The sequence below is a fragment of the Sceloporus occidentalis genome, unplaced genomic scaffold (assembly GCF_023333645.1).
Source record: "Sceloporus occidentalis isolate IW3139 unplaced genomic scaffold, rSceOcc1.0.p SCAF_14, whole genome shotgun sequence".
Taxonomy (NCBI): domain Eukaryota; kingdom Metazoa; phylum Chordata; class Lepidosauria; order Squamata; family Phrynosomatidae; genus Sceloporus; species Sceloporus occidentalis.
In genome coordinates, this window is record NW_028316994.1 from 14,468,852 (window position 1) to 14,491,275 (window position 22,424).

General features: G+C 41.1%; 2 protein-coding genes across 2 annotated transcripts; both read right to left on the minus strand.

The window, feature by feature from the left end:
- Window positions 1-6,639, minus strand: LOC149304170 (vomeronasal type-2 receptor 26-like). The gene is made up of 5 exons (XM_089479706.1): window positions 6,496-6,639; window positions 5,136-6,005; window positions 4,456-4,683; window positions 3,007-3,130; window positions 1-914 (listed from the first exon to the last, which is right to left on the minus strand). The coding sequence occupies exons 1-5, from the start codon at window positions 6,637-6,639 to the stop codon at window positions 1-3; spliced, it is 2,280 nt and encodes a 759-aa protein (XP_089335832.1).
- Window positions 6,640-12,533: 5,894 nt separating this feature from the next.
- LOC149304171 (vomeronasal type-2 receptor 26-like) lies at window positions 12,534-21,405 on the minus strand. The gene is made up of 5 exons (XM_089479707.1): window positions 21,160-21,405; window positions 19,985-20,524; window positions 18,762-18,989; window positions 15,223-15,349; window positions 12,534-13,447 (listed from the first exon to the last, which is right to left on the minus strand). Exons 1-5 carry the CDS (start codon window positions 21,403-21,405, stop codon window positions 12,534-12,536), a joined length of 2,055 nt encoding a protein of 684 aa, XP_089335833.1.
- Between the last annotated feature and the right edge of the window lie 1,019 nt (window positions 21,406-22,424).

Below are 22,424 nucleotides of genomic sequence, written 5' to 3' on the forward strand. Positions count from 1 at the left end.
TCAAGAAGTAATAGGATTCTTTTTCCTTACCAGCTGATCCCTGGTATTCAGTTCAGGCCTTATTAAAATAATGTAAACCTTAGGGATAAAAATAAAACCCAGCAATCCAGAACTAGAGGCCAAGATGGAGAAGATCTCCACGGCCACCATGTATTTCCCTTTGGTGCTCAGATAAGTGGGAACAAAAGACACCCAAACACTGCAAAAGACCAACATGCTAAAGGTGATCAGTTTGGCTTCATTAAAAGTATCAGGCAACTTCCTGGCAAAGAAAGCAACAGTGAAGCTGATGAAGGCCAAAAGCCCCATGTAGCCGAGGACAATGTAGAACATCATATCTGAGCCTTCGTTGCATTGCACTAGGATCTCTCCCATCTGAGAGTGATTGTCCCATTCTGGGAAAGGGGGAGAGATGGCCAGCCATATGATACAAGTGACAGTTTGAATGAGAGATGCAAAAATAATGACTGAGACTGCCAAATGCTTTCCTACCCATTTTCTCATCCTGTTTCCTGGTTTGGTGGCCATGAAGGCTAGAACTACTGTCAGAGTTTTGGCCAAAACTGAAGAAACAGCGATAGAGAAAACGATGGCAAATAATGTTTGTCGTAGAATACAAGACATAACCCCAGGCTTGCCAATAAAGAGCAAAGAGCAGAGAAAGCAAAGGAGCAAAGAGAAGAGGAGGATACAAGTAATGGCCCAGTTATTGGCTTTAATGATGGGAGTATTCTTGTACTGAAAGAAGCTCCATATTATCCCAAGGGCCATCAGGGAAAAGAAAAGAACCAAAGAAACCAAAACAATTCCTAAGGGCTCTTCAAAAGACATGTAGATTACATATTTGGGGATGCACTGATCTCGATTCTTGTTTGGATGCTGATCATCTGGGCACTTGCTGCACTTTTCTGCATCTGGAAGAAGCAAAGATAGTATTTTTAAAAAATAAAAATAAAAACCCTACATTTATTGGTAACCAAGAGCAGCCAATATTCTGCACTGTTATTTTGCATGTCTCTCTGGGATCTCTCTGGCTTTTCTTCACAAACAAAGATTCAGGAAGGACTCATCCCGCGCTTTCTACAAGCGCTTTGATGACTAAAAAGACCAATCCGAGATAAACAAGTCCTGTTGCAGAAAGCACAGCAGAATGTCTCCTTGGGTGATGTTTCTGGGTTGTGGATCTTTCTGCGTTGTCGTTTCTCTTTGAGAAAGCGTGAGCTTTCCAAAAAGGCTGCAGCATCATGGATAGTGCGTCTCCATTCCTCCCGATGTGAGGCCAGGGCGGACAATTGTTGGTGATCAATAGTGCCGAGCCTGAGATGTTGTTTCAGGGAGTCCTTGTATCTCTGCTTTGGAGCGCACCTCTTACGCTGCCCCGTGGCGAGTTCACCGTAGAATACTATTTTGGGGAGGCGATGGTCCTTCATCCTGGAAACGTGTCCTGCCCAGAGCAGCTGCATCCTCAATAGCATGGCCTATTTTGCATTTAATGCAGTACTATTTAGTTTACTAAGGGGCTGAACAAACCACCCCTAAGGGGTGTCCTGCAGCCACCTCTTTCTTAGCCAGATTGAGGCTGCGGAAACTGCATGCCATGATCCTGATCTGGCCTTTCTCTAGCATAAAAAGGAGCCACTAAAAGCAACTCCTTTTTGTGCCATAGAAAGGGCACAATAGACACCAGTGCCATGGCTTTTCAGTGCTCCTTTGGCATTGTGTCATCAGAACCAAGGACCAGAGGAGGTGACACCTCCATGTGATGGGGTGACACCACACCCCCACTACACCCCCATGCCAGCCTTTGATGCCAGTCTGTCCTGTCCCTAATTATTTGGTTAGAGTAATTATACCCTGCTGTTCAGCCACAAATGCTCTTAGAGTGACTTACAGATTGCTAATGTCACAGTTCCATGCCTTCACGTTTACAATCTAAAAAGACATGACACAAAATGTGAAGAGAATGGCAGTGGGAAAGAAAGATGGGTATATACAGCTATTTTTCCACAGACCTATATTGTCACATTCAAGAAAGGCTCAGTTACAGATGAGGTTAATATTGGAAGTGAAGGGGCATCAATGCTTGTTTCTTTAGTAATTTAGGGTGGAGGGAACTTTGATGTGCTAGTCTTGTTTTCTCCCTATGTTCTCTGATCTATGGATGGCAGTCAGCATTAGGGACTGTTCTATTATATAGGCAACTTTCCTATCTGTGATAGATTTCTTTCAACAATAAAAGATTTTGGTGTTTGTTTGTTTGTTTGTTTTTTATCCTTACCAGAGCATCCTGAATATTTCTATCCTGTTTTATACCAGATGCTCATGTTGCACTGGGACATGATGCACTCTGATGAATATAAATACCAATATTTTCTACATTAGTAAGTGCTATACTTTCTAATCTCCCTCTCTCTTCAAACCTAATCGCTATAACCATATCATTCCTATGTGTGTTACTGTTTTTGTATCTGTGTTATCTTCAACTCCATACCTTCTAGTGGAAGGTATAACTAAGATTAACATTTCAAAAGCCAGTGTGGCATAATAGTTCGAGTGTTGGACTATGGCTCTGGAGACCAGGGTTCAATTCCCTGCCGAGTCATGAAGCCCACTGTATGACCTTAGACATGTCACATGCTCTCAGCCTTCTTCTTGTTGTTGTTGAGTGCCTTCAAGTCATTTCCAGCTTATGGCAACATTAAGGCAACTCTCCCATAGGGTTTTCTAGGCAAGAGTTCTACAGTGGAGATTTGCCATTGCCTTCCTCTGAGACAATGAAAGTGAGGGTCTCAGCCTCAGGAGACTGAGGTTTTCAGACTGAGGGAAAGGTACTAGCAAGCCTCTCCATGAACAAAGCCACCAAGAAAACCCCATTATAGAGTCACCTTAGGGCTGCCATAGGTCAGAAAGACTTGAAGGCACACAACAACAGAAGTTCAAAATGAAATTATTTATTTCACAACCATATCAAATGTGATTCGCTATCAGGTTACTCTCTCAACTTACCTGTCTGATTTGAAATCATTCCTTCAGGACACTGTGGACAGTCATAACAGCAAATCTCTTTGCCCTCACGCATGGTCTTGCTCTGTCCAGGATGGCAAACCTCAACACATCTGGATTTTGGAGGCTTCTGTCAAAGAAACACAGGAAAATGTGTTGGGGGAGACCACCTATTTCTCTCTTATCCCTGTTCTGTTAAAATTTCTTATCCCCTTTATGAATGTTCACTTATCCCTTATTCACTGCAGAATTGCCTCCATGAACCTCTGGTGAAAAATTGTTTGATAAGGATTTTCCTGCACTTTGACTGCATCTCTGTGTTGGTGGGACTGTTTGCTCTCATGAGGGAAGAGGTGATGTTGATGGTAGCATTGCTACTGATGGCATTTCTGAGGGCAGACAGGGTTTTTGCTGAGATGGCAGAACAAATGTGCCAAGCAGCTACTAGGAAACAACAGTAGTCTCCATCTTCGCCACATTGGAGCTGCAGTCGCACCAGAGGAGCACCATGATGGTGCACACTTTACAACCCCTAAGAGCCCTGACTTGGTGGGATTTGTGCAGTTGACACCACTGATGGCCAGGGCTCTCAGAGTTCTCCTACTGATAAGGTTGCCATAAGTCAAAGCTGACTTAACAGCAAACAAAAACAAATATGTATGATTTCTAAACACAATCAAAAGAAAAGGAAAAAGAGAAATGAGAAAGGAAAACACCAGAAAGAAAAAAGAAAACGAAAAGTTACAATGACAAAAAGTTATAAAGTTCCAACTTTCTCTATGGTGCTTCTAAATATTGATCTATAATTTATTAATTCTGCAGTTACCAAAAACAAAAGCAAAAACCTTCTTACACTTCTTCTATAAATATCATACTTTTTACATATTATTACATTTCTCCCCTTTTTTGTTAAGCAAAAAGGCAGTCAACTTAATTTTCAACTCCCACAAGAAGCCAAAATGACACAACTCTTTTTATTAGGAATTTTTTGTAAGATGAATTGACTCAAGGGGGGGGGGGCTGAGTAAAAGTGCACAGAAGTAGGGGAAAAAGCAGGACCATAGTCTAGTCAAATTGATTCAGTTAAGGAAGCCGGAGCCCTAAGTTTGCAAGATGTGAGCATTTGTTGACAACAGACAATCAGGGCTTTTCAAGGCCTACTATTAACAGTGTAGGGATAAGACAATGTTGACTTGACAGCAAAACTACAACAACAAATGATTTGTCAGCTTGGGTGTCTAGTAAATAGGTTTGCATTCAACAGGATGAGCATCTTTTATAAAGACCTAGGGATGGGTTAGAATTTCATTTCAAATCATTTTTAGCATAAGTTTACCAGTAAAGAACAATTTAAACATGGTCTCAATTAAAGATTCTCAAGGATCCGTTCAGTGGGAATCCTTTGCATTTACACATCTCTGGCAAGATCAGCAAAATACTAGCTAATCATACCTGAACAAACCTGTGATTCCACATAATGAAATTTTTATGGATAAGGAAGTCTTTCCCTTCAGGAGCCCGAGGGTCAGTCCATCCAATGCGGACTCTATTCATGGACCGATTGGGGAAGGTGACTGTGTTGAAGATATCATATCCAGTTCCCAACTCCCCATTCTCATCAAAAAATATTTCCTCTCCAGCACTATTGTTGAAATGAATGTGTTTCAAGAAGGAATGAAGCTAGAAGGGAATTGTAAAGAAAAACATTTCAAGACAGAAAGGGGTCACATTGATTTCTGTGCAATTTGCCAACTTCATGTCTTATGTACTTAACAATATCATGCATAACTCCCTACTTCTTAATCATGTGTGATGGACAGTCATCATACAGAAGAAAATTCTTGCCATCCTGTATCTATAACAGGAAAATGAAAAGGCACAGAGAAAGGTGCCTGCAGGCTATTGTCATTCTGAGGTACAGTACATAGTGTTTTGGGAGTAGCTGAGCTGTGAGGAATTCAGAGGAAGGATGAGTCTCCAATTCCCTGGTTGACATGGAAGATTCTGTTAGAGTGTGAAGGCACCAGAGTGGGTTAAAGAAGGACCTTTTTCTATTTGAGACCACACACATCAGTGGGGATCATTACAGTTTGGGCAGAAGGCATAAGGAAAGGGCAAGACGCTCTTCCTACCTGCCAGGGTTGGATGTTCTCAAGGTTCCATGTGGCTCCATCTCCCCATCCTTTATGTTTTGATCTAGAAGAAAGCATGGCATGAAGAGCATGTGTGACGGCATAAACAGCACAGTAGATACTGTAGCTCTGACCAGACATCCTCATTTCAAAGACAGATTTAGAGAGGCTGCTCAATTTCTCCTCCCCAGTACAGTTGGTTGCATTTATTACATATAAATCATATTGGGGAAAAGAGCATTGAAAGGCACTGGTCCAAAGGACAGCTGCAACATAATCATTATTTTCCCTTGGATTTATTGTGCTAAGATATTGTGCATAGCCTTCTACCTCTCTTGTGGGCAATGCAAAGGACAGAGTGCCATTGAAGGTTTTGGGAGTGAAATGATCTGTGAAGAATACGGAGTTAAAATCCCACTGAGCGGTGATGATCCAAACCTTCTCTGTTGGCTTCATTTGAACAAACTCATTGAAATATAGAATCAGTTGCAAGACTTCCATAGACTGTGAGTCCCCATGAACAAGAATCACATTGGTATCACTCCATGAAAGAATAAAATGGATTCTTGTCATTTTATCATGAACCCCCCCTGTTTCTCCTTCTGATGTTATCCAATTCTCTTTCACTATTGGAATAATTTCTTTAAAAGCAAGACAAATGCTGTTCTGGAGTAGCTGAGGAATGAGTGTCCTCAATAAAACTTCCCCACTGTCATCATCTGAAACAATGAGGCCAATCCAGGTCCATCCAAAATGCTTCAGCAAATTGACAGTCCCAACATACTGAACCCTTTCATTTGGGATCATTCGGTAGACAGAAGGGAACTGAGCTTTATCTCTCAATGCAGGGTCAAAGGAGCCAAAACTGAGCTAAGGAGAAAGACAATTTAGACCTTACAATAACTCTCTCATTTTCCTCAGTGTAAATTATTCTTCTAACATTTTTGGGAAGAATTAAGGTCAGGTTAATGGTTTTGATCTGGAAGAAATGTTGCTAAGGGTAAACACCACTTTGCACTATATTTTGGGGCAGACAAGATTACCATAGGACTAACTATATGATATATGCAACAGACTGCAGTAGAGTTTTGCTAAACATTGTTGATCCAGGAATTTGAAGCATAAAAACCATGATGAGGACACCTTCAGTTGCAATGAACTATTAATTCTCCTACAGCTTTTGGCCTTAAGTCGCAGACCAGCAATTGCCATGAACCCTCTGAGAGGCAATGAGAAAGGGAAATGTTATAGAGAAAAAGAAAAGAAAGCTTTTCTGCCACAGTTTTCCTCCTCTCAAACTGAGACATCACATTAAACTATCCAGATCACTGCCCTTATTTATATAGCTAAAGAAACATACCTGGGCCATCTTATAGACATTCAAGATGTGAGGCATCTGCTTGGAATTGTGAGAGGAGAGACCACCGATGACAGCCATTAGCTTGTACTTTCTTTTGCAGACATAGTTAGGGGGATTCCCACCTCCTGTGAAAAGGAGACTCATGGTCCCAAAACATGCTCCCATTTCATTGTGAGCTTTGTGTCTCAAGTATTGTCCTAATGTACCATTAGGTAAGAGCTGGGCATTTTTGTTGATCTCTTTGATGGCAAATTGAAAGGTAAAATACTGATGGCAAAATTTAGGCAAAGTGCTGCAATGAGAGGTTTACACAATCTGAGCGTTGCCACATTCTTGAAAGCATGTTTACATCACTTGGATTAAAGTACAGAAATCTGAGTTTGACAATGATTCAAACAAGACTTAGTGTAGATAAGTGTTAGAAAAGAAGTTTTGCAAGGGAATAAAGAAGAAATACTAAGGGGGATGAATAAAAAATACAAAAGACATAAAGGCTTACAGATAGCCAAGTTAAGTATTTGCACTAAGGATATAGGAAGAGAAAAAAAGTATTTTATTTTATTTTATTTTTATACATATATTTAAGGTAAAACCACAGTGATTAAACTATTGAAGATGAAGGAAAGGGAGAAAGAGGGGAAAGGAGAAAAGAAATTGAAGAAATGAAAGAAAACAGAAGACGACAATAAAGAAAACTTATATAAAAAAGAAAGCATGATATAGGAGATGACTATGTATTAGACTATATTAGAATATGTTAGGAATGGTGATATGTGAAAATGTAAACATAAACACAGATGGAAAAAATAGCTAAATATAGATTTTTTTAAAAAAAATCCTTAATAGAGACTGGCTGGAATTTATTGGACTTCACAAGTCATGATTCACACTAATTTCATTCATGTCAATTGCCCTAAGCACCCATCTAGATTAAGTCTTCCTTAAATCAGTTGCATTTCCCCTTTAAGATGTTTTGTGCGTATCATCCATATGCAGAAGACACTAAACTCAGCTACTCTTTCCCACCTCAATCCCAGGAGGCTGTCCTGATCCTAAACCAGTGTCTGTATTCAGCAATGAACTGGATGAGGGCAAAAAAGTTGAAACTTAATCCAGACAAGACAAAGGTGCTCCTGGTCAGTCAGAAGGCAGATCGGGGAATAGGGATCCAGCCTACATTAGATGGGGTCACACTCCCCCTGAAGACACAGGTTCGCAGTTTGGGGGTACTCTTGGACTCAGCTTTGAAGCTGGGGGCCCAGGTGTCTGCAGTGACCAGGAGTGCTTTTGCACATTTAAAACTCATGCACCAACTGTGCCTGTTCCTTGACACATTGGATCTGGCCTCTGTGGTGCATGCCATGGTTACATCCCATTTGGACTACTGTAATGGACTCTACTTGGGGCTGCAAGCCTGAAGAGTGTTCAGAAACTTCAGCAGGTTCAAAGAGCTGCAGCCAGGCTGCTAACAGGAGCAGATTACAGAGACCATACAATGCCCCTGTTGAAACAGCCCCACTGGCTGCCGGTTTGTTTCCAAGCACAACTAAAAGTGCTGGTGATGACCTATAAAGCCCTATATGACTCAGGTCCAGGCTATTTAGAAAACCGTGTCTCTCCATACGAGCCGGACTGGGCTCTGAGATCCTCAGGGGAGGCCCTTCTCTCCGTCCCACCACTGCCACAAGCAAGAGAGGGCCTTTTCCATGGCTGCCCCTAAACTCTGGCATTCCCTGCCCAGGGAGACCAGAATGGCCCCTTCCTTGATGGCCTTCCGGCAACAGATGAAAGCCTTCCTTTTCAGACAATCATTCAAAACATTCAAAACAGAAAGCTTTTAAAGAATGGCCTGTGGCATTACATTGTTTTAATGTAAAAATGCTTACACATTTTTATCTTTTAAAAAGTTTTTGATGTTTTAGCTTGGAATCTGTTTTAATTATTGTAGTAATTTAATTTGGGTTTAACGTACTATTTCTGTATGTTTCTAATTGTATTGTTTTTAATGTTGTAAGCCACCCTGAGTCCCAATCCTTGGAGAAGAAGGGGTATTATTATTATTATTATTATTATTATTTAGTCTATATTACATTTTTTTCTCCTAGCTGATATCTCTAAATTCCTCTGATGAAAACTAATGGCCTCTCTCTATCTCTCTCTCTCTCCTTGTATTTTGGACAATATATTAAATCCACACTGAAGTCATATGTAATAAAGAAACATGCAATGTACCCTCAAACTTTTATCACCTTTCTGCTACCATTCCTGATCCAGTCATTGAACTCTTCCTTTAACGGAAAAATACTCCTCTCTTAAATGTGATGTTTTATACAGGATTATTCTTTTTTGGTTTGATTAATTTCATCAGACTCTTATGAAGACTCTGGTGATCATCATCCCATCATTGACGAGAATCTATGTAAACTAACTTGAGGACATATCTTTTTTAAATACAGAGTTTTATAAAGAAACATACAATGTGCCCCAATCCCTCTTCCTTTCTGCTACCGTATTAGAGAACTGTAAAGTTTGGAGCTCACTTCCATCAATACTCAGGCCAATAGTGTGACAATAAACCCGGAATGCATCTGTGGAATGCAAGTAGAGCTCTTCATGACTGAGTGATAAATGATACCATCAAATACCAACAAGACTCAGAAAAGGAAATGTTCATCAGAATCATAGTTACCAGATAAAATGAACAGAAAAGAGAGACAATACAGATAGATTTAAAACAAATCAGAAATCACTGAATGTGGAAACCAAGGAGGTAACAAATGTACAGAAATACTGGGCTTAATAAGATGGGTTTTTTTAAAATTTTAAATGATGTAACAGGGAGAGAGAATGAAGAACTGTTTAGACTTGATCGTTGTTGGGGTTTTTATTTTAGGTATTACTTTATCCTATTTTATATATATATTTATGTTTGTATAATTCATAATAAATAAAGTATAAAAAAGAATTGCCTGTTACAGACTGCCAAAATAAAGCTGTTTCGGGTCTCTTTGGAGGTATGTTGTTTAAATGATGCATGCATCCTAAGAATCCGGAAGCTGCACCAAAGCTGCACTCCAGTTCTTAGGATTGGAGTGTGGCTTTGGTGCGACCTCCGGACTCTTAGGACCCATGCATCATTTAAATAGCATACCTCCAAAGAGACCCAAAGCAGCTTTATTTTGGCAGTCTGGAACAGGCATAGTTACCAGAGAACTAAATTAATGAAGCTATTTTTCTAGATTTCTATGAATCCATTCATTCAGAAATATCTTTTAGCCCAATGACCCTTCTGTATTGTGAAAGAGTTACTTACAAGGCTCTTCCTCCCTTAACAGGGAGTATGTTAAAGGAAATCTCTTTATGATCAGGAGCAAAAAAAGAGACAAATTCACCAATGACAACATCCTCATGAGTTACAACTGAGATACTTTCCACCTTTGTCTTCCAGTCACACACAAAATTCATCTTCCTGCCAGCATGATGAAGACGTAGCAACAAAAGGATCAGCAGAAGAGGCATCCATCTAACTAATAGTAAATCTTGGCTCCAGCCGTACCTGCATGCAATCATTTGGACAATCAGGTGCATAGAATAGCGGTGATACTACCAAGACCCACAATTACCAGTCTAAGTTTTCAATTAGCCTTAAAAACTGTATGGTTCAAATAAATTTAACCCTTCTTCCTGTCATCAGTAAACCACCAAGAACTGTGTCTAACCAGTTGTTTTGAAATTAGTTTTTATAGATGCTGCAGTGTGAAACAATAATTTTGGCTGGTGGACCCAGCTGGGTTTCTTGCTTTCTTGTAGCCTTGGGCAACAATTGCTAGAAGTCAATGATTATAATTACAGCAGGAAAGACGACGGTGTTCTTCTCGCTCCCAAATGATGCCTTATCATGATTACAGGGAAGATAATTGGGTTGTCAGTATTCTCAGCTCAAAATGGCCAGCAAGGATTTATGTACTTAATTATAACTCGGATATACTAACACTGATTTAAGTAAATTTGCCCCTGAGATTCCAACTACAAAAGGGAGTCAGTCCCTGTACTGAAATCCATCAAATTAAAAAAAAAAAAAAAAAAAGCTGGTCCAATGTGTGTAATCACCAAAGAAGGGTTGGAGTGGTATTAGACCATCTCAAATGCTTTCTTTCTCCGGCTTTCAAGAATATGACCATTGCTTCTTTAGCCATCTTTAAATGGATTCATTTCTTAAGGCATACCTGCATATTTTCATCCAGGTTCCTTTGCTTTACTTTACTTTACTTTTTGAACCCACTTCCATAATTTGCATCTACCATCTAATATGTATGCACATAACGATCTGTATGTGTACATATGCCACTCCAGCATTATGCATCCCTCATACAAAAGGTCAGTACAATCAAACAAATGCTAGCACTGACAAAACCACAACATATGTACAATGTGCAATGGCTACAGAGGGAACAAAGCAGGAGAACAAGCTATGATCATTCCATGATCATGAGTTTCACAACAGTACTTCTGCAGTACTCCATGTTTCTTTGCTTCAGCCATTGCCTGCTGAATCCACCCACTGTGCAATACTAAGTTCTGTGTGCTGCATGCACAGTGTCTATTCTGCTTGCATATGCTGCTTCCTGAATTCAGGTCAATGTTATGTCATTTCAATATACTGGAACTGAGTACTGATGTTTCTCTTCCTTGGTTGCTACTTTTCCTTTTTAGCATTTAATACACATGCAGATTTACTGATTTATTCCTTTCCAAATGTGTGATTGCTTACCCTGCTCAGCATCCTAATAATAACATTTGTATGCAAAAGTGTGATTGGCATGTCTATATGCCTCCTTTTAGATGCGGCATGGGGGCTTCCCTCCAGTTAGTTATGCCTGTCCAAGCCTAACTGCTTGTGCAGTTGTCAACTCCTAGGAGGGGCTGCTTCTGCTTATAATGGAAAGGGGAAGGAAGATTATCCCATTCAGATGTTAGAAGTGAAGCTGTTCTGAACTCCAAAGGCAAAGGAAAGGAGGATGCACTTCTACTAGGAGTACAGCATTTTGTACCCACTCTCAGTCTAGTCCAGATGCTTCTTCCCCATCTGAATTGCCCCTCTTACCCATGAGTAAGCAACATTAATGATCCCTGCCCAACATTCATGCCCTTTGACTGTTAACCCCCAAAAAGAGAGAATGAAAAGAAGTCATCTAGGTATCTGTGGGGAAGTTGGGTCCCTCTCTTCTGCACAACATAATCAGAGCAATCACATCTCTGTCTTCCGGGGAACTCACCCCTCTGCCCCAGTCAAAGGATGGCCTGATTGGGTGTCACCTGTCTTCTGGGACGTCACCCGATGTGGACCACATCACCGCACCCCCCTAGTGACACCACTGCCTGTTTATCCTGAATATACAAATCCCCCAAGATACACCCCAAGTGTGTTGTAAGTTTCACCCCCTTATTAACTTTGTCCAGTTTTAATAAAATCTTTCCATCTCTTTCTAAAGAGGTGGGAATGAGGCCCATCATTAGTTTCCATTAAAGCTACCACTGATTAAATTATTCTTCTGATGCTTTAGGGTGAGCTTTATTGAATTAGATATTCCTGTTTAGATCCATAGGCTTTACACCTTCCTTGCCCTTAGTATGCTCAGGAAACTTCCCTGAATGACCACTTTCCAATCAAGCAGAATGATACAAATAGCATGGACTCTGTTTTTATACTTTTTAAACTGAAATTGGCTGTACTTCAGTAGCTTCATAGATTGGACTTTATGTCTCCGACTTGCCCATTTTAGCCACTGCATCATACAGCCTCACTTAGAATTTTATTAGTATGGTTTTTACAAGCAAAAGATTCAACAATGAAATACAAAGAAGAAATAATCATTTCGAAAGGATGAGGGAGACAGAGATAGTTTTACTGTCATCACCCATAAACAAATTAAGGGTGCTTCTGGAAAGATTATAAAAACCAGAAAATCCAGATATTGCTTCTATTTTTTCTGATTTTATTTAAAGATCCATAGAGAAAAGGGGAAAAAAGGAAGATATCAGTAATTACTGAGATTCATTTTCCTCACTATCTGCTCCCTGGTATTTAGCTCAGACCTCAATAAAACAATGTAGAGCTTAGGAAGAAAAATGAAGCACAGCAATCCTGAACCAGAGGCCAAGATGGAGAAGATCTCCACAGCCACCATGTATTTCCCTTTGGTGCTCAGGTAAGTGGGGACAAAAGACACCCAAACACTGCAAAAGACCAGCATGCTGAAGGTGATGAGTTTGGCTTCATTAAAAGTGGCAGGTAACTTCCTGGCAAAGAAAGCAACAGTCAAGCTGATGAAGGCCAGAAGTCCCATGTAGCCAAGGACAATATAGAACATCATATCTAAGCCTTCATTGCATTGCATTATGATCTCATGTGTCTGGGATTGCATATCCCACTCAAGAAATGGGGGCGCAATGCTAAGCCATACAGTACAAATTGCAACTTGAACCAGAGCTCCAAGAATAATGACTGATTGTGCCAAACTATTTCTTACCCATTTTCTCACCCTGTTTCCTGGATTAGTAACCATGAAGGCTAGAACCACTGTCAGGGTTTTGGCCAAGACTGAAGAGACAGCAATAGAAAAAACTATAGCAAACAATGTTTGACGTAAGATGCAAGACACAGTCCCAGGTTTGCCAATGAAGAGGAAAGAGCAGAGAAAGCAAAGCAACAAAGAGAAGAGGAGGGTGCAGGTGATGTTCCAGTTATTGGCTTTGATGATGGGAGTCTCCTTGTGTCGAATGAAGGTCCACACGACCAGAAGGTTCATCAGAGAAAAGAAAAGAGCCACAGAAGTGAAAACATTTCCCAGTGGCTCTTCAAATGTCATATAGATTATATGCTTAAGAATGCATTGGTCCTGATTCTTGTTTGGGTGCTGATCCTCTGGGCACTTGCTGCAGAATTCTGCATCTGGAAGAAGCAAAGATATTGTGTTTTTGAAAGAAAAAAATCACTGAATTTCCTTTTCAAATGAAGAGTGGCCAATATTCTGCTCATACTCTGGTTTGAAATCACATCTATAGATATGTAAGAAGACTGTTTTGCACACAGCTCCTGAAGCATATAATAGAATCATAGAATCGTAGAGTTGAAAGAGACCCCAAGGGGCATCCAATCCAACTCCCTGCCATGCAGGAACTCACAATCAAAGCATCCCCAACAGATGGCCATCCAGTTAGCATAGCCCTTGACAGATAAAAATACTTAAATTCACTCTGATTCATATGCTATAGGTGAAACCAATCCACTAGTTTTAAACATGGCCCCCTGCTTGTCTAGAAAAAATGGATGGCTTTCAATACATGCAGCTCATACCTGAAAGAAGCAGTTTTGAGACCTAAAGAAAGAAAATTCCCTGAATCTCTCTGTACTGGATTATTATCAGCCAATGGCCAATAATTGATTGAGAGTTTCTGCATGACAGGGGCTTGGACTGAATGGTCTCTTCCAACTCTATAATTCAATGATTTTATGAATATTCTATATTTGAGATTTGGGGCTTACTTGCAATTCAGTTTTCTTCAGTGTGATTAAACATTTGGAATCATTCAGTCAAAAATCAAATTTATCAGATATAAATGCACAGTAGATGAAAATGAACTACTTATTCTGTGAGTAGTAAAAACATGTAATTTTCACTCATTTAGTGACTAACTAATCTAGTTCAACCAAGTGTAAAAGAGCACTGACAAGGACAAAATCTTAAGGACAGGTAGGCTGCTTCTGTACTGCAGAAACAACCTAGTTTGGCACCACTTAAACTGCCACGGATCGATGCTGTGGAATTCTGGGAATTGAACCTTTCTGAAATATGTAGCTTCCTCTGTTAGAGAGCTCTGCTGCCACAACAAACTGCAAATCCCAGGTTTCCATAGCATTAATTCATGGCAGTAAAAGTGCTGTCAAACCACATTATTTTTGCAATGTGGATGCATTCCTAATGAGAGTGGGCAGAGGTCTTCATAGCATTACTTAACGCTGCCTAGTTCGTATTGGCTCACAATGTTATGCACACACGGTCACAGAATGACTTGATTCCTCCCTGGTAAGAACCCTGTTTTTTAAATAAATATCATCAGTACTTTTAGTCCATATAATCCTTAAGGAAATCAACTCTGTAGTTTTTTGTGGGTTTTTCTAGAACATGGCCACATAGCCCGAAAAACCCACAAAAAATATGGATGCTGGCCATGAAAGCCTTCGACTTCACATTTTCCAAAAACATAAACAGTCAGCCTTCCATATCCACATCTCGAAAATATTCTAAAAATATATAAATTCCAAAAAGCAAACCTTGGTTTTACCATTTCATATAAGGATGTCATTTTACTACCCCAATGTATATAATGGAACATGAATTTTGGTATCCATGGGGTGTCCTGGAACCAAATCCCAGCAGATACTAAAGACCCACTGAATTGTTTTATTGTAAGAAGAATCAATTACCAATGAGGTTATAGATCTTCTCTTCTCCTTCCTGTTTTAAGCCTGATAACTATAACCATCTCATTCCTATATGTATTTGCGTGTTTTGGTCTGTATTTCTTCAGTTTCATAACTTCCAGTGGTATATAATTAATATTAATACTACAAGATGAATGCTTCCAAATCTCATCAACTCATCAAAATTATTTATGTGACAAATAAATAGAATATCTTCCCCCTGTCTTGCTTTCTCAACTTACCTGTTTGGTCTGAAATCATTCCTTTGGGACACCGTGGACAGTCATAGCAACAAATCTCTTTCCCCTCACGCATGGCCTTGCTCTGTCCAGGATGGCAGCCCTCAACACATCTGGATCTGGGAGATTTCTATTAAAAAAACCCAGGAGGAAAATGCTTTTAGGGGAAGATCACCTCTTTTTCTCTTATCGTTGTTCTGTTACATTCCAACATTTTCTAAAATTACATTCTGTACATTGAACTTTTCATAAGACAAACTGACTCATTGGGGGGGGGGGGGGGGAAACAACAATAATGCTCAGTAAATTGAAGGGCCATAGGAAATGAGCAAGACAAAGCTATACTTAATAATAATAATAAATCATTTATTTGTAGCCCGCTTTTCCTGGGTAGATCAAAGCGGGTAACATGGTTGTATACAATATACAAATTGTAACAACCATCAATCAATACATCAATATAAAAACAATTAAAACAAGGTTAAAAAATACAAGCTAAAACATACAGACTAGCTGACTCAAAAGTGCATGTGCAGTGTGCAGTGGGGAGATAACAGATGTTACAATGTCTGGGGAAAGGCTTGTTCGAAGAGGAAGGTTTTTAACCTCTTCCTAAATTGGTCAAGGGAGGTGACTGAGCGGAGCTCGCCGGGAAGAGAGTTCCAGAGCTGCGGGGCCGAGATAGAATACGCCGTCTGAGCAGTTGCAGCATATTTTGTGTCTGGAACCCTCAACAGTTGCTTCCCGGCTGATCTGAGAGCACGGGGCGAATTGTATGGGGAGAGGCGGTCCTCCAAGTACCCTGGGCCCAAGCCATTTAGGGCTTTACACCTTGTATTGCGCCCAGAAGCGAATAGGCAGCCAATGTAGATCTTTCAAGACAGGTGTTATGTGGCTGGTCCTGGAGGATCCAGTGACCAGTCTTGCTGCCATGTTCTGAACCAGTTGTAGCTTCCGAGTATGGTACAAGGGTTGCCCCATGTAGAGCGCATTACAGAAATCCAACCGAGAGGTCACCAGAGCATGTACCACCGTTTCAAGGTCCGCCCGGCCCAGGTAGGGTCGCAGCTGGCGTATCAGCCGAAGCTTATAACAGGTGCTCCTGACCGTCACATCCACCTGAGATGTAAGGTGGAGCGACGAGTCCAGAAGCACTCCCAGACTGCGAACGGAGTCCTTCAAGGGGAGCATGACCCTGTTCAGGACAGGTGGACAAATATCCTTCCCCGGCCTGGGGAACCTATCACAAGCACTTCCGTTTTCTCTGGATTCAAACTGAGTCTGTTTTCCCTCATCCAGCCCATTACTGACTCCAGACAGGCATCTAGAGGAGAGATGCCATCCCTGGTCACTGCATCAGTCAGAGACACAGAGAAACATATTTGGGTGTCATCAGCATACTGATAACACCTCGCCCCGTGTCTCCGGATGATCTCTCCCAGCGGTTTCATGTAAATGTTAAATAGCATTGGGGACAGAGTGGCTCCTTGAGGGACACCAGATGTAAGCGCCCTCTTATCGGAGCACACGTCCCCCAGCTGCACCATCTGGAATCTACCCCAGAGGAAGGAATGGAACCACTGGAGTGCAGTGCCCCCAATACCTAACTCCCTCAGCCGTTCCAGAAGGATACCGTGGTCAATGGTATCGAAAGCCGCTGAGATGTCCAAGAGCACTAACAGGGACACGCTACCCCTGTCCATGCCCAGACGGAGATCATCGACCAGGGCGACCATGGCAGTCTCAACTCCACAGCCCGCCCGGAAGCCGGTTTGAAATGGGTCTAGAAAATCAGTATCATCCAAGACCGATTGAAGCTGGATTGCAACTGCCCTCTCGATCACCTTCCCCAAAAAAGGTAGTAGCGAAACAGGCCAATAATTATTATGCATCAGGGGGTCTAGGGAGGGCTTTTTTAACAGCGATTTTACTATGGCCAATTTTAAGCTGGATGGAAATCGCCCTTCCCTGAGTGATGCATTTATTATGCAGTGCAACATGATGGTTACAGCCGCTAGCCACGAGGGACAGGGATCGAGAGAGCATGTTGTCTTCCTAACACTTCGAAGGATCTTGTCCACTTCCTCAGTACTCACTGACTCAAAATGATCCAGTACAATTGAGTCCACGGAAGCTCTGGAGACCACTACTCTGGTTCCTGAAGAAATGCTGGTGTCGAGATCAGCTCTTATCCGAGAGGTTTTATGCGTGAAGAAGTTGTTAAACTCATCACAGCAGGCCTTGGATGGTTCCAAAATAGAGTTCAGGGAGGAGGGTAGCTGAGTGAGCTCCCTCACTACCCTGAACAGCTCTGCCGGACGCGACTCCGCAGACACGATACATGCAGCATAGAACGAGTTCTTTGCTGCTCTTATCGCCACTCCATAGGCCTCCAAAAGAGAGTCTAGGAGTGCCTTGTCGGCTAAGTCCTGGTGTCTTCTTGGATTGAATCAGTAAAGGAAGCCAGAACACTGATTTGGCAAAACTTGAGCAGTTGACAATGACTGATATCCAGGACTCCTGGTGGTTTTCTGTTGATAGGGTAGGCACAAGTCAAAGTTGATTTAACAGCAAACAACAACATAGAAGATGTGTGTGTGTGTGTGTGTGTGTGTGTGTGTTATTTCTAAACACATTTAAGATATACATGGGGGGGGGAGAAAAAAGAAGACAAAAAGAAAAGCAAGAAAGAAATGCACAATTAAAGACATCAAGGAAAGTTGTAATAACTTACAAGTTTTTTTACAATACTTCTAAACACTGATACGTAATTTCTTACACCTTCAGCTACTGCAAATACTCCTTTTTTAATTTAAAAAAACACAAATAGGCAATCGGATTAATCCCAAACTCTGACAACAAGCCAAAATAAGAAAAAAAGGAGAATATTCTACTTGGAATTTTTCATTCAGTGAAGGAAGTCAGAGCCCTGAATTCACAAGATTTGACCAGTTGACAAATATTGACAATCGGGGCTCTTGGAGGACTCCTAGTGACAGGGTAGGCATAAGACAGAGGCCTCAAACAGATGGGCTGAATAGACTGATGTGAGGCCACACCAGAGCCATTCATGCAGGGACTGCAGCAACTACACACAAACGGTTCAAATCCAGGCCATTGCCACAGTCCTGAACCAGGCTGCCAGTAGGACCATATTCTGCCCACTCTTTCTTGGCCCAGTTATTTCAGGATGACATGAGCTTGGCATGGCTACCAGCCACATTTGGGATGTGCATCATCTGAACACTACACCCTGAACATGGCCAGAATCTGCGTCATTTGGCCCGTGTGTTTTGGGCCAGAGTTTACTTAATAGCAGACAACAATGACAATAATAAAGGATTTCTCAGCTTGGGTTTCCATTATATATATATGCTTGCATTCAGCAGGACGAGTTTCTTTGTCAAAACGATCGAGATCGGTGAGAATTTCATTTCAAGTCATTTACAGAATAATTTTGCCATTCAACAGCATCTGTTCAACAGGAATAGCTTGCCCTTTTACATCTCTATTAATATGAGGAAAAATGTAGTTAATCATACCTGAATAAAATTGTGGTTCCATGAAATGGCATTTTGATGGATAATAAAGTCTTTCCCTTTGGGACCCTGTGGGTTGGTCCATCCAATATGGACGCTATGCGTGGAACGATTGGGGAAGGTGACAATGTTGATGATATCGTATCCAGTGCCCAACTCCCCATTTTCATCAAAAAATATTTCCTCTCCTGCACTATTGTTGAAGCGAATGTTTTTCAGGAAATAATGAAGCTAGAGCAGAGACGGAAGGAAAAAGCATTTTAGGGCAGGGCTGGTGAAAGGGCTCACTTTGCTATCTGTTAAATGTGTGGACGTCATGTCTTATGCACTTGGGAGCATCATGCACAACGTCATGCTTCTTAATCCTGCCTGATGGACTTTCATCATATAGAAGAGAATTCCTGCACCTATAACAGGAAGGTGAAACAGAGGAGGGAAAGGGGCCTGAAGGCTATTTGTATTCCCAGCTAGAGTATCTGAGCAGTGAGGGATTTGGAGGAAGGCTGAGTCTCCATTGTCCTAGGCACCGGGGAACATCCTGTTTTAGTATTCAGGTACCAGAGTAGGTTAAAGGGGTAGGGGGCTCTGTTCTTGTTTGTGGCGAGACACACCAGTGGAGAGTTTAGCTGCTGCCACACATCAGAGTTAATGCTATTTGACACCGCTTTAACTGTCATGGCTCAGATTAAGGAATGCTGGGAGTTGTAGTTTGTTGGGGAACCACAGCTCTCTGACAGAGAAGGGTAAATATCTCACAAAAATGCAAATCCCAGGATTCCATACCATTAAGCCAAGGCAGTTAAAGCAGTGTCAAACTACATTAGTTCTGCAGTGTAGATGCAGCCTATGTTAGTAAAGAGCAGAAGGGTATTATAGGAGGGCAAGAGAGAGATTCTTCTCACCTGCCAGGGGTAGATAATCCGATGGTCCCATGTGCCTCTGCCGCTCCATGCTTTACTATTTGATCTTGAAGAAAACATGGCATGAATAGCATGTGCTACAACATAAACAGCGTTGTAGATACTGTAACTCTGACCAGACATTTTCATTTCAAACAAAGACTCAGGTAGGCTACTCAACGTCTCCTCTCCAGTACAGGTTGTTGTATTGTACATATATAATTCATATTGGGGGAGTGAGCATAGAAATGCAGTGGTCCAAAGCATAGCTGTAATAAAATTATCATTTGGATGTATTGTGCTTAGATATTCCACATAGCCCTCTACCTCTTTTGTGGGCAGTGCAAAGGACAGAGTGCCATTGAAGGATTTGGGGGTGAATACTAGGCTGTCGAATGTAGAGGTAATATCCCATTGAGCTGTGATGATCCAAACTTTCTCTGTTGGATTCATCTGAACAAACTCATTAAAATTTAAAATCACCCTCAGACCCTCCATAGATCGAGAATACCCATGAACTAGAATCACATCTGTATCAGTAGATGAAATAGTCGAACATACTCTTGACATTTTATTATTCGATGTCACAGTTTCTTCTGTGTATTTTGCCCAGTGCTCTTTCACTATTGGAATAATTTCCTTAAAAGCTAAACAAATGTGGCTCTGGTGTAATTGGGGAATGAGAGTCCGTAATAACAATTCTCCACTGTCATCATCAGAAACAATGAGGCCAATCCAGTTCCATCCAAAATGCTTCAGCAGCTTGACAATTGCAACATATTGAGCACTTTCATTTGGGATCATTCGGTAGACAGAAGGGTACTGAACTTTATCTTTCAATGCAGGGTCAAAGGAGCCATAACTGAGCTAAGGAGAAAGACAATTTAGACCTTACAATAAATCTCTCATTCTTCTTCAATGTAAATCATTCTCCCCAAATGTCTAGCAAGACGGAAGCTGGAGCTAATTGTTTGATCTGCAAGAAATGTTTCTGATGGTAACAGCCATTTAGGATTACATTCTGTAATATAACTATATGGTATATGCAAGGGACAACAGATGAGTTTTCCAAAACATTGTGGGTTCCAGAAATTTGAAACAGAGAGGACATGGATTGCACATCTTCAATTACAACGATATTTAACTCTCTCCAGGTTTTCCCCTGGACCTCATATAAAAACCTTCAATTTGGTCCTCATTTCAGTTCCCATCATCCTTCTGAGAAGCAATTTGGAACTGAGATTTTTGCAGACAAGAAGAAAAGATAGCTTTTCTATCCTAATTTCCCTCCTCCTAATTTCCCCTTTCCCTTTTCTAATGTAAGTCAAAAATGGTTCACATTTGTCTGCTTGCTTGGCAGAACTATTTTCTATTTGAGTGCAAGTGGATTTTTGCTGAGACTAGCACCAATGTAGAGGGCTGAGTAGTTTGAGGTCTAAAAGGAGTCATCACATTTAATCTTCCAGATCTGTGTCCTGATTCACACAGCTAAAGAAACATACCTGTGCCATCTTATAGATATTCAAGATGTGAGGCATCTGCTTGGAATTGTGAAAGGAGAGCCCACCAATGATAGCCATTAGTTTGTACTTTCTTTTGCAGATATAGTTAGGGGGGTTCCCATCTCCTGTGAAAAGGAGTGTCATAGTCCCAGAACATGTTCCCATTTCATTGTAAGCTTTGTCTAAGAACTGTTGGCCCAATGTGCCATTAGGTAAGAGGCAGGCATTTTTGTTGATCTCCTTCATGGCAAATTGAAAGGCAAAATACTGGTGGCAATTTTTAGGTACAATACTGCAATGAGATATCCATACAATCTGAGTGTTATCACATTCTTGAAAGCATGTTTGCATTTATTTGCTTATTTCATTTATATGCTGCTTTCTCCCTGGAGGGACCCAAGGAGTCTCACAGATAAAATATTTAAATTGTCAATAAAATTCATAACAATTAAAACATCTGCATGCATCACCTGGATTAAAGTACATAAATCTTACTTAGGCTTGTATTTGACGGTCAAGCCAATTTATTCTGTATTACGTTTCCTGTCCTATTTAGTATCTCTAAACCTCCAAGAGGACTTTCTTTCTTTCTTTCTTTCTTTCTTTCTTTCTTTGGCCCAGAACAGACAAGCCAAATGCGCCATGCTGGCACCGATTTTAGGGTTAGGGACCATGCACCAACTGCATGGTCCCTAACCCTAGCATGGCGTGGCAGTGCAATAATGGTGGTGTCCCATCCATATGGGCACCGCCATTTTGACGTAAGCGACACGCGGCATCCACATGTCACCATACGTCACTTATGTCATGAGTGCACCAGTGGCGCACTCGCGACATCACTCCGGCACCCAAAAAGGAACCTAGAAACACCAGGTCCTTTTTATTCCGGAGTGACGGTGGGCTGTTTGGGGGCTGCACCATCCCTCTAGAATAAAAATGGGCGGCTGCAGACTGCCGTTTCTCTGCAGTCTGTACTCTCCCTTTCTTTCCTTCTGTTGTTTATAATATATTAAATCCACCCTGAAACCATACTCCATAAACATGCACTCTGCCCCAAAACTTTTTCTTCTTTCTGCATTAGAGAACTTTAAAGTTTGGAGCTCACTTTCATCAAGACTCTGCTCAATAGTTAGACAATAACCCTGGAAGTAGTTTATACATCTGTGGAATGCAAGTAGTGTTTGTTGTAACTGAGTGATAAATGATACATTTAACAACCTCTTAATTCTAGTATTTGATCTTCGTTTATCCCCGATATGCTGTCC